Source organism: Salvelinus fontinalis, chromosome 6 (assembly GCF_029448725.1).
Source record: "Salvelinus fontinalis isolate EN_2023a chromosome 6, ASM2944872v1, whole genome shotgun sequence".
Lineage (NCBI taxonomy): Eukaryota > Metazoa > Chordata > Actinopteri > Salmoniformes > Salmonidae > Salvelinus > Salvelinus fontinalis.
In genome coordinates, this window is record NC_074670.1 from 80,352,181 (window position 1) to 80,365,344 (window position 13,164).

General features: G+C 42.6%; 1 protein-coding gene across 1 annotated transcript in view; it reads left to right on the forward strand.

Annotated features, from left to right (window-relative positions):
- Nucleotides 1-7,227, forward strand: part of LOC129858519 (tetraspanin-17-like) — a 57,709-nt gene extending 50,482 nt beyond the window's left edge. The window contains exon 8 of the mRNA XM_055927824.1: nucleotides 2,308-7,227. Within this exon, the coding sequence (XP_055783799.1) occupies nucleotides 2,308-2,373 (66 nt within the window). The 3' untranslated portion in view covers nucleotides 2,374-7,227. The remainder of the gene's footprint in view (nucleotides 1-2,307) is intronic.
- Nucleotides 7,228-13,164: the final 5,937 nt, after the last annotated feature.

Sequence of the window (13,164 nt, forward strand, 5' to 3'; positions counted from 1 at the left end):
CCCCGATCCTAGTCGTATTAGCAACCCCGATCCTAGTCGTATTAGCAACCCCGATCCTAGTCGTATTAGCAACCCTAATCCTAGTCGTATTAGCAACCCTAATCCTAGTCGTATTAGCAACCCTAATCCTAGTCGTATTAGCAACCCTAATCCCTAATCCTAGTCGTATTAGCAACCCTAATCCCTAATCCTAGTCGTATTAGCAACCCTAATCCCTAATCCTAGTCGTATTAGCAACCCCGATCCTAGTCGTATTAGCAACCCCGATCCTAGTCGTATTAGCAACCCTAATCCCTAATCCTAGTTGTTGCATCTTTAGATTCCCCTTCTTTCTAAGTTTCTAACAGATCTTTTCGTCTCTTGTCACATATGGAACCTTTATCAGGCGCTCTGTTTAAAGTGGTGTTTTCCCAGGCGCTCTGTTTAAAGTGGTGTTTTCCCAGGCGCGCTGTTTAAAGTGGTGTTTTCCCAGGCGCTCTGTTTAAAGTGGTGTTTTCCCAGGCGCTCTGTTTAAAGTGGTGTTTTCCCAGGCGCTCTGTTTAAAGTGGTGTTTTCCCAGGCGCTCTGTTTAAAGTGGTGTTTTCAGGCGCTCTGTTTAAAGTGGTGTTTTCCCAGGCGCTCTGTTTAAAGTGGTGTTTTCCCAGGCGCTCTGTTTAAAGTGGTGTTTTCCCAGGCGCTCTGTTTAAAGTGGTGTTTTCCCAGGTGCTCTGTTTAAAGTGGTGTTTTCCCAGGCGCTCTGTTTAAAGTGGTGTTTTCCCAGGCGCTCTGTTTAAAGTGGTGTTTTCCCAGGCGCTCTGTTTAAAGTGGTGTTTTCCCAGGCGCTCTGTTTAAAGTGGTGTTTTCCCAGGCGCTCTGTTTAAAGTGGTGTTTTCCCAGGCGCTCTGTTTAAAGTGGTGTTTTCCCAGGCGCTCTGTTTAAAGTGGTGTTTTCCCAGGCGCTCTGTTTAAAGTGGTGTTTTCCCAGGCGCTCTGTTTAAAGTGGTGTTTTCCCAGGCGCTCTGTTTAAAGTGGTGTTTTCCCAGGCGCTCTGTTTAAAGTGGTGTTTTCCCAGGCGCTCTGTTTAAAGTGGTGTTTTCCCAGGCGCTCTGTTTAAAGTGGTGTTTTCCCAGGCGCTCTGTTTAAAGTGGTGTTTTCAGGCGCTCTGTTTAAAGTGGTGTTTTCCTAGGCGCTCTGTTTAAAGTGGTGTTTTCCCAGGCGCTCTGTTTAAAGTGGTGTTTTCCCAGGCGCTCTGTTTAAAGTGGGGTTTTCCCAGGCGCTCTGTTTAAAGTGGTGTTTTCCCAGGCGCTCTGTTTAAAGTGGTGTTTTCCCAGGCGCTCTGTTTAAAGTGGTGTTTTCAGGCGCTCTGTTTAAAGTGGTGTTTTCCCAGGCGCTCTGTTTAAAGTGGTGTTTTCCCAGGCGCTCTGTTTAAAGTGGTGTTTTCCCAGGCGCTCTGTTTAAAGTGGTGTTTTCCCAGGCGCTCTGTTTAAAGTGGTGTTTTCCCAGGCGCTCTGTTTAAAGTGGTGTTTTCCCAGGCGCTCTGTTTAAAGTGGTGTTTTCCCAGGCGCTCTGTTTAAAGTGGTGTTTTCCCAGGCGCTCTGTTTAAAGTGGTGTTTTCCCACCGAGTTGCATTTCTACAAATGTTTGAAAATTACGTTTTATTGGCTGCTTTATTACATGAGATCTTTACCATAATGTAAATGTTCTGTTAACATCATTACCATAATGTAAATGTTCTGTTAACATCATTACCATAATGTAAATGTTCTGTTAACATCATTACCATAATGTAAATGTTCTGTTAACATCATTACCATAATGTAAATGTTCTGTTAAAGTCATTACCATAATGTAAATGTTCTGTTAACATCATTACCATAATGTAAATGTTCTGTTAACATCATTACCATAATGTAAATGTTCTGTTAACATCATTACCATAATGTAAATGTTCTGTTAACATCATTACCATAATGTAAATGTTCTGTTAACATCATTACCATAATGTAAATGTGATTTCTGTCATTCTGAGCCCCGTGGTGGACGCCCTAATCGGTTATCCACCCACTGCATATGGGTCCGGTAAATTTCTCAAAAGGCTGTTAAATCAAAATCTTCCCGGTGACGTTGTGCCCCGACATTTTCCTAAACGAAACCCTGCTGGGAGTGTGCATTTAGTTTGAGACTGCCATCTGGTGGCGATAATCATGATCACTTCCTTTTCTCTGTGTGTGGCTCTAAATCACCTATGCTATAAATGTCAAGCTATGTGCCAGTGGCTGGCAGAGAGGAAATGTAATTTAGCTAACATGTGATATCATTTCCTGTTTAGATATTTGGGATCTGCCTGGCTCAGAACCTGGTGAGTGACGTCAAGGCCGTGAAGGCCAACTGGTGACCCCAGGACCTTGGTGGGGGGGGGGGGCCTACTCTGACCTTTGATCCCCAACATCCAGCTCACCTCCCGCTGAACCGCTGAGAAACACAAACATCTGTTTACCTCTGGACCTGCCGGGCTGAGAGGTGGAAACACAAGAGCTGTTTACCTCTGGACCTGCCAGGCTGAGAGGTGGAAACACAAGAGCTGTTTACCTCTGGACCTGCCGGGCTGAGAGGTGGAAACACAAGAGCTGTTTACCTCTGGTCCTGCCAGGCTGAGAGGTGGAAACACAAGAGCTGTTTACCTCTGGACCTGCCAGGCTGAGAGGTGGAAACACAAGAGCTGTTTACCTCTGGACCTGCCAGGCTGAGAGGTGGAAACACAAGAGCTGTTTACCTCTGGACCTGCCGGGCTGAGAGGTGGAAACACAAGAGCTGTTTACCTCTGGACCTGCCGGGCTGAGAGGTGGAAACACAAGAGCTGTTTACCTCTGGACCTGCCGGGCTGAGAGGTGGAAACACAAACAGCTGTTTACCTCTGGACCTGCCAGGCTGAGAGGTGGAAACACAAGAGCTGTTTACCTCTGGACCTGCCAGGCTGAGAGGTGGAAACACAAGAGCTGTTTACCTCTGGACCTGCCGGGCTGAGAGGTGGAAACACAAAACATTGTTTACTGTCCCAAACACACACACACACACACACACACCGTTTATTACCACTCTGGGCTGGGGACTTACATACACCCACACACAAGTACCTATGGACACACAGGGGACTCGTGTGGATGTCTAGCTCAACTGATCTGACTTGAGAAACTGGACTCTTTGTTGTTTACAGTTTGATTCCACTGGTTGTTTGTACCTACTCCAGGAAGATGCACCCATTGGCTGGTGGAGATGAATGGAAAGACTAAATAAACAGATAGAGGACCTGGGTGAAAGCTGAGAAGAGGATGAGAGGAGAGATTACAACTCTCTTCTTTTTATTCAGTCACATATCAGTCTATTTCACCGGGTGTCACCTCAACCCTCCTACCACTATGATTTCAGAACAGCCCTTCAGAAAAGGCCTTCCAGAGCTGCTTGTTAGATACCTACTAATCCCACGTGTACAGCCTTTCTGTTTCCTGTACAGTATAGAGTGGGCTGCCGACTGACCTACTGGCTGGCTGACAGGATGTCATTTCCTCCGTTACTCTATGACCACTGAAAGACATAAAGCGCACTTCCTGTTAGCGCAAAGTAAGGAAATGGGAGTATTCCATTTCACGTTCAGAAAATTCCGGTTAGCAAGGCCTTGCTACGTATGCATGTCTTTAACCGCCTGCTTTTGAATGGCATGTTCAAACATATATATAACGTTATACTGACCTTTATACTGACGTTAAATATATATATATATATATATGAATTTATTTTCAGAGTTTTGTCTGTTGATGTTTTGAGTTTAATCAAACAACAGACAGACATATATGGAGAGATTGTTTCTCTCCCAGCGTTCCTGAAGCTTTGGGCCTTTTACTTGATCTAAACTTTAACCTTATACTGATGTTAAACCTCTGATATGTTGGCGTTAAATCTCTGTTATACTGACGTTAAATCTGTTATGCTGACGTTAAATCTGTTATGCTGACGTTAAATCTCTGTTATACTGACGTTAAATCTCTGTTATACTGACGTTAAATCTCTGTTATACTGACTTTAAATCTCTGTTATACTGACGTTAAATCTGTTATGCTGACGTTAAATCTCTGTTATACTGACATTAAATCTCTGTTATACTGACGTTAAATCTCTGTTATACTGACGTTAAATCTCTGTTATACTGACGTTAAATCTCTGTTAAACTGACGTTAAATCTCTGTTATAATGACGTTAAATCTCTGTTATACTGACGTTAAATCTCTGTTATACTCACGTTAAATCTCTGTTATACTCACGTTAAATCTCTGTTATACTGACGTTAAATCTCTGTTATACTGACGTTAAATCTCTGTTATACTGACGTTAAATCTCTGTTAAACTGACGTTAAATCTCTGTTATACTGACGTTAAATCTCTGTTAAACTGACGTTAAATCTCTGTTATCCTGGGGTTGGTTTGATGCCTTTATTCTGTCTCTTCTGGTATCCCACCTTTTTGGAAGCTTGAATTACATTACACCCGTGTTGTTATTCTTATGTCTTATCAACAAAAACAACAACAAATCTCCTTGTGTTTGTTGTCTGTCTTCGTTGGACTGGTTTTTAATGTGTTTATATGAAATAACACACACTTGTTAATATCTTTAAATATAAATAGTAACAGATTTTCTCAGTAAAACATGAATGCTGCTGTATCATTTATATTAGTAAGTAGAGTTTCCGGGTACTTTTCCCATGTTTTCCAGGAATCCTGATTGTAGGATTCCGTATTTCCTGCTTTTTCCTTCCTGATTCTGGGAATCTTCCAACTGGGAATTCTGGGAAAGTTAACATTAATTTTTCATCCCTGTTAGTACAGTACGTTATCAGTAACCATGGTGACATGTAAATTATTTTATTGTTACATTTTCAATACAGAGTTTACACTGTGCATCCCAGTACATTTTTCAATACAGTTTACACTGGTCATCCCGGTACATTTTCAGATTTGTAGCAATATATGTTTTACATTTGAATTCATTGTATTTATTGGGATTTGTCTGGCATGAAGACATTCCCTGCAGTGTCCCAGTAGCCACCCAAGATGTCAGCTCTTCTACCCATTAATAGCCCCTCTTTGTGGTAGCGTTTCGAAGAGTGGTCAGGGTCCCCCTAGCTACTTCCCTCCCAAGGCCTCGCTCTTCCTGTGGTATACACAAGGCCTATATGTAGGAGCTGTAACTCCTCTTTGGGATCCTCCCTGGTCGCTTGATGTTGTAATAACAGGCATGATTCTGTATCATTTACGTCCCTGCTTGTCAGACAACTCCATGTCCCACTCGTACACGCTGCAGTCCAGCAGCATGGGCCCTGGGTGTTTTAAGGGAACACACTAGTGTCGTTCCTCAAGTAGCCTCGAACGATGGTTTGGCCTGGATATGACCATCAGGGTATATAGCCTTGATAATGACGACCAGACTATAGCTTTATGCCTATTTCTTTACCAATCACTTCCTCGATGTTTGGCCTGAATATCACAACCACCAGTTAGTGTGCCCAGGCCAGATTTTTATGCTGACAAAATGAAAGATTACATGGATATTAGAACAGGATATTTGTTTTAAAGATTCAATGCAGCCGTGCTTTTCTCTTATCAAATGAGTCTGTCGTTTTGTGCTGATGTCAAAATGACGTGATTTATAATTCATGTAGGCCAGCTCGGGTTCAGCCCATCGGTTTCTTGGACCAATCAGAACGGTTTGAATGTGTTTGCGTTTGAGAAGTCGTCTGGGAGGAAGCAAATCCAGACTCATGGTGGAGAAGAAACCTTAGTGGGTGTGGCGTCTGGCTGGAGCCATGTGGATGGGTAGACAGGAAACTATATAGAGGCTCCATATCAAAGAGTTACATTCCATTTTCAGGGGTTTGATTTACTTCCTTTCTTTCCTGTGTTATTTCCTATGCTACATCCTGTGTTACTTTCTGTGTTACTTTCTGTGTTACTTTCTGTGTTACTTTCTGTGTTACTTTCTGTGTTACTTCCTGTGTTACTTCCTGTGTTATTTTCTGTGTTACTTCCTGTGTTACTTCCTGTGTTACTTCCTGTGTTATTTTCTGTGTTACTTCCTGTGTAACTTCCTGTGTTACTTCCTGTGTTACTTCCTGTGTATGTGCATGGTCTTTTCCAACCACTTCATCTCAGATAAATGCATCTGCAACATTTTGGTGCTTTTCACATTTTGTTACAACACACCGCTTCATGAATGATTGGTAGATTTCAAAGCACGTCTAGACCTGAGTGAGGCTCTATGCCTACCCAAGTTCCGGATGTCAGTTATGGTCTTCTCCTCATAAGACAAGACTGATCTATTATAGATACACAATATTGTCTCCGTGTTTTAAGTTCGCATCCGAAATGTGCATTTTATCAATGATTCTTAGGATTTCTAGTACACACTGGGTTGGTGGTGTCTGGTGTTTTCACAGAACAGGACTGAATTATTTCTCTGTTTTATGACATAAAGGGGTGTCTGTGGTTTCTGCCGTCTGTAACTAACCAGTTTGTTGGGAGTTTTTAATTTTAATTTTATTTTATCTCAAAGCCTCCTTTTACGTTCCCCTCATAGCTTGGAACATTTCCAGAGTCTACCTCATCTTAGAGAGAATGTCCTTTAATAAAGCTAGTGGTCGGATTTGTTTTCCGTCGTCTGTCAGAAAGACGCTGAGAGGTGCCGGGAATCTCTGTTTGGTAATACCGATAACAGCGCCATGACAGAAAGCCAGTAGATCATAGTGTTATTTGTACTTTCTGAAGACGTAACATAGTTTCAATGAAAAGTTACTGGGCGATAATGTTTATAAGTGAAATGTTTTGAAAAGTTTGTCCTGAACTGGACAATGGCATTGTGTGTAATCTCTATCGCCGCAGTGACAGTACCATAGCCAATTCCATTTAAGTTGATTCAAAAGGATATTTCCTGTATCTTGCTCTTCTTCTTCTTATGTTGAAAAATGTAGCATTCGTGTGTTTTTGATGGGAGAAATGTTGAAGATGCTTTTTTTGTCTTCATTTCTTGAATTCCATGTTGTCATCAATACAGCTGGAATGTCAACTAGTAACAGATAGAACTCCTTACATGATGAAAACGAGTAAAATTACTTTGATTGTGGGACATGGTCTCTTACACTTTACATTGTGTTACAAAATATACTTATTTTTCATATTAAATAAAAATGATTTATTAAAAACATCTGGCCTCCATTGCAAGTTTTGATGTGTCAACATACATCATTGTATGTCTTTATGCATGTTTGTCTGTCTGTCCTGTCCGTCCGTCCGTCTGTCTGTCTGTAATGAAGGATTAAATGTTGTCACAGGGTGTGTTTAGCTGTTTCTAAATAGGACCTGTGGGCTGGTAACCTTTTGGAGTTTGCTCTGTGTTTTGCACACATTCAACTCTGCAGAGGAGTTAAATAGAAGCGCCTCTATAGAGAAGAGCCATGTCCGATCACTGTTTGTTTTTTGTTACAAGGGGATATTTAAATTAAACCACGGCAGGACATAAACAATGTTTTTGACAGACACGGTCTTTGTCTGGTCATGTAGATAGGTTTATTTAGGTGAAAAATTCTTTAGAGACCTTCGAGTTTAAGAGGTTAAAGGGAAAAAATATGTAACTTTTTAAGAGATTTCACTCTGAACCAGAGTAAACACCATTTGGAAGTGTGGCAATGTGAGACTAAACATGCCAGAAGATACCCAGCTAACATGTCTGACCTGACCTCTACACCCTGCATTCTGCATCAAATTAAATCCCTTTTCTGTTCCCAGATAGGCTCGGTGCAAGAGCTCATTTCTTTGTTGTTTTATTATTTTATTTACATTGATTTTTATTTTACCGTTATTTTACCAGGTAAGTTGACTGAGAACACGTTCTCATTTACAGCAACGACCTGGGGAATAGTTACAGGGGAAAGGAGGTGGGGATGAATGAGCCAATTGGAAGCTGGGGATGATTAGGTGACCGTGATGATATGAGGGCCAGATTGGGAATTTATCCAGGACACCGGGGTTAACACACCTACTCTTACGATAAGTGCCATGGGATCTTTAATGACCTCAGAGAGTCAGGACACCCGTTTAACGTCCCATCTGAAAGACAGCACCCTACACAGGGCATTGTCCCCAATCACTGCCCTGGGGCATTGGGATATTTTTTAGACCAGAGGAAAGAGTGCCTCCTACTGACCCTCCAACACCACTTCCAGCAGCATGTGGTCTCCCATCCAGGGACTGACCAGGACCAACCCTGCTTAGCTTCAGAAGCAATATATACTGAAGACAAATATTGTCAAAGATTTTACTGAGTTACAGTTCCTATAAAGAAATCGGTCAACTGAAATAAATTCATTAGGCCCTAATCTATGGTTTTTCACATGACTGGGAATATAGAAATGCATCTGTTGGTCACAGATACCTTTAAAAGGTAGCGGCGTGGATCAGAAAACCAGTCATTTTCCTCATGCAGCACAACACATCTCCTTCACATAGAGTTGATCAGGCTGTTGATTGTGGCCTGTAGAATGTTGTCCCCCTCTTCACCGGCTGTGTGAATTTGCTGGGGTTTTGGCGGGAACTGGTACACACTGTTGAACACACAGATCCAGAGCATCCCAAACATGCTCAATATGGGTGACATATCTGGTGAGTATGCACGCAGTGGAAGAACTGGGAAATGTTCAGCTTCCAGAGATTGTGTACAGATCCTTGCGACATGGGGCAGTGCATTATCATGCTGAAACATGAGGTGATGGTAATGGATGAATGGCACGACAGTGGGCCTCAGGATCTCATCACAGTATCTCTGTGCATTCAAATTGCCATTGATAAAATGCAATTGTGTTCGTTGTCTGTAGCTTATGCCTGTCCATACCATAACCCCACCACAACCATGGGGCACTCTGTTCACAACGTTGATATCAACAAACCGCTCGCCCACATGACGGCATACACGTGGTCTGCTGTTGTGAAGCCGGTTGAACGTACTGCCAAATTCTCTAAAATGACGTTGGATGCGGCTTATGGTAGAGAAATGAACATTACATTTTCTGGTGGGCGTTCCTGCAGTCAGCGTGCCAATTGTACGCTTCCTCAAAACTTGAGACGTCTGTGGCATTGTGTTGTGTGACACATCTGCACATTTTAGAGTGGCCTTTTATTGTCCTCAGCACAAGGTGCACCTGTGTAATGATCATGCTGTCTAATCATCTTCTTGATATGCCACAACTGTCAGGTGGATGGCTTATCTTGGCAAAGGAGAAATGCTCACTAACACGGATGTAAACAAATTTGTTCTTAAAATATGATCAGCTTATTATAGATCCACCAGCGTCAGACGAAGACTAGATCATTTCATTATTATAGATCCACCAGCGTCAGACGAAGACTAGATCATTTCATTATTATAGATCCACCAGCGTCAGACGAAGACTAGATCATTTCATTATTATAGATCCACCAGCGTCAGACAAAGCCTAGATCATAATAATAATTTGATGGATAAACTGGTGGGGTAGCAGTATGAATGCCAATGAGATGGAAGGAAAGATCTTTATTTCTCTTGAAGGAAGGAAGGAACGGAGCCATTTCCTGTTTATGCTCTCTTTCTCTTGAAGGAAGGAAGGAAGGAAGGAACGGATCCATTTCCTGTTTATGCTCTCTTTCTCTTGAAGGAAGGAACGGAGCCATTTCCTGTTTATGCTCTCTTTCTCTTGAAGGAAGGAAGGAACGGAGCCATTTCCTGTTTATGCTCTCTTTCTCTTGAAGGAAGGAAGGAAGGAACGGAGACATTTCCTGTTTATGCTCTCTTTCTCTTGAAGGAAGGAAGGAACGGAGCCATTTCCTGTCTATGTCCGTTGAGTCAGTTGTGATTTATCTTTTGAATCAGATCTGAATCCGATCTGTAATGCAACACAGACCTAGAGACCAACACGGGACACACGCCTTCTCTGCTTTCTGCACAGATGGTTAGGGATGCATCCCAAGTGGCTCCCTATTCCCTATATAGTGCATTGCTTTTGACCATGATCCATAGGGAATAGGGAGTAGGGAATACAGTATATAGGCAATAGGGTGCCATTTGGGACACAGTCCATAAGTCGTATTGGGAAGACTGAAGAAACCCTCTGTGTAACACAACGTTAATTACTGTTACGTCCGATAGCAAGTGATCTAAGTGGATTTCTCTTTACAACACTAGACCCAATATCAACACAGCGCAAAGGCCTTCCTCTGGTTTCAACCAGACCTCTGCCACGCTGATCCTCAACACGGGGGCCCCTCGGGTACGTGCTTAGTCCCCTCCTGTACTCCCTGTTCACCCACGACTGCATGGCAAATGTTGACTCGAACACCATCATTAAGTTTGCTGATGACACAGTAGTAGTAGGCCTGATCTCCGACAATGATGAGACAGCCTAAAGGGAGGATGTCAGAGACCTGGCAGGGTGGTGCCAGGACAACAACTTCTCCCTCAATGTGAGCAAGACAAAGGAGATGATCGTGGACTACAGGAAAATGCGGCCAAAACAGTCCCCCATTAACATCGACGGGGCTGCAGTGGAGTGGGCCGAGAGTTTCAAGTTCATTGGTGTCCACATCCCCAATGAACTATCATGGTCCTAACACACCAAGACAGTTGTGAAGAGGGGATGACAAAAAATTTCCCCCCTCAGGAGACTGAAAAGATTTGCCATGGGCCCCCAGATCCTCAAGAAGTTCTACACCTGCACCATCGAGAGCATCCTGACCGGTTGCTTCACCGCCTGGTATGGCAACTGCTCGGCATCTGACTGTAAGGCGCTACAGAGGGTAATGTGTACGGCCCAGTACATCACTGGGGCCAAGCGTCCTGCCATCCAGGACCTATATACTAGGCATTGTCAGAGGAAGTCCATAATAATTGTCAAAGACTCCAGCCAACATTCATCATAGACTGTTCTCTCTGCTACTCGGCAAGTCTCGGTCCTGTTGTATTCGGCCCACATGTGACAAATAGAATGTGATTTAATTTGACCAGAGTTCAAATATTATTTTAATTGATTTGAATTCATGTTAATTACTTTATCTGAGTTTAAATTGAGCTTGACTGTTGCAATAAAAGTGTACCAAAACAGCAAACTCTTCTCATCTGGCACTCAATGCAGGAGAAAGCAAACAACAAAAGCTTTACAAATATTTGAAATTTTATTCAAACCCAGGCCTGATTTCAACATAGATGGTTATGAGTCATTTTGAAGTGTCTGCACTAATGAAGACTTCTATGGAATGGGGTGTTCCTCTGGGTAAAGACATGTAGTATAAAGGCCTCTATTGAATGGGGTGTTCATCTGGGTAAAGACATGTGGTATAAAGGCCTCTATTGAATGGGGTGTTCATCTGGGTAAAGTCATTAAGTCCAAAAAGAAAGTAATAAATATTTGGAAAAGACTTTGGAAACTCAGTATGACTCATTAAGACATTAAAAGGGTACTGATGAGTTCACCTGATTCTAGGTAAGTAGAACAAAGGACTTCATTGTCAAAATGTCTCTCTACCCTTTTAACTAAAGATACTGTATGGTACACCCAAATCAACATCACTGCATTTTTCATGTAAAAGTCCATAATTCAACTTACAAATTGGTTATAAATGATTGGCATTTTTCCCAATCTTCTCAAATATTAAACTTCACATGACATTCTGTGAAGATCGTATGCATGTAATTGAATCAAATGAGTGAATTGTCTTTATCTCTGTCAGCTGTGCGAATTATCCTCTGTCGTCTCATTGTTTTTTTATTTTTATATATATATTTTATTTTTGCTGACATTTCATCAACATCAAGCTTCTTTCATGGGGCAGCTTCAAAGTAGAACAATCAGGGTTGTGGGTTCGATTCCCGCAGGGGACCAGTACAAACGGAAATGTATTGCACTCGCTACTACTGTAAGTTGCTCTAGATAAGAGCGTCTGACAAAAAAAAAATGTAGATCTGTATGGAGAAAATACCCAGTTTTACTAATTTGTGCATTTTTTGGGGTGTGCTATTTAACCAAGAAGGAGAGTGATGGAGTGCTGCATCAGATGACCTGTCCTCCACAATCACCTGACCTCAACCCAATTGAGATGGTTTGTTATGAGTTGGATCACAGAGTGAAGGAAAAGCCCTCAACAAGTGCTCAGCATATGTGGGAACTCCTTCAAGACTGCTTTGTTGTGTTTTAGGTTATTGTGGAGAATAAAATGGGGTGGAAAATTGTAACACAGTGAACAGGGAATAGGGCTCTGGTCAAAACTAGTGCACTATGGGTAACAGGGTGAATAGGGCTCTGGTCTAAAGTAGTGCACTATGGGTAACAGGGTGAACAGGGAATAGGGCTCTGGTCAAAAGTAGTGCACTATGGGTAACAGGGTGAACGTGGAATAGGGCTCTGGTCTAAAGTAGTGCACTATGGGTAACACGGTGAACGTGGAATAGGGCTCTGGTCTAAAGTAGTGCACTATGGGTAACAGGGTGAACAGGGAATAGGGCTCTGGTCTAAAGTAGTGCACTATGGGTAACAGGGTGAACAGGTAATAGGGCTCTGGTCTAAAGTAGTGCACTATGGGTAACAGGGTGAACAGGGAATAGGGCTCTGGTCTAAAGTAGTGCACTATGGGTAACACGGTGAACAGGGAATAGGGCTCTGGTCTAAAGTAGTGCACTATGGGTAACAGGGTGAACAGGTAATAGGGCTCTGGTCTAAAGTAGTGCACTATGGGTAACAGGGTGAACAGGGAATAGGGCTCTGGTCTAAAGTAGTGCACTATGGGTAACACGGTGAACAGGGAATAGGGCTCTGGTCTAAATTAGTGCACTATGGGTAACAGGGTGAATAGGGCTCTGGTCTAAAGTAGTGCACTATGGGTAACACGGTGAATAGGGAATAGGGCTCTGGTCAAAAGTAGTGCACTATGGGTAACACGGTGAATAGGGAATAGGGCTCTGGTCTAAAGTAGTGCAAGATGAGAGGGATAAGAAGAAGGTATTGGGTTTTGACAAGGCTGATGCTTAGAAAAGACCAGACTAGATCTGCCACGGTCCATACAGTATAAGGACTAGAGTACAGGTCTTGGGTTCTGTTTGCGGGGAACATGTTACTTAGTA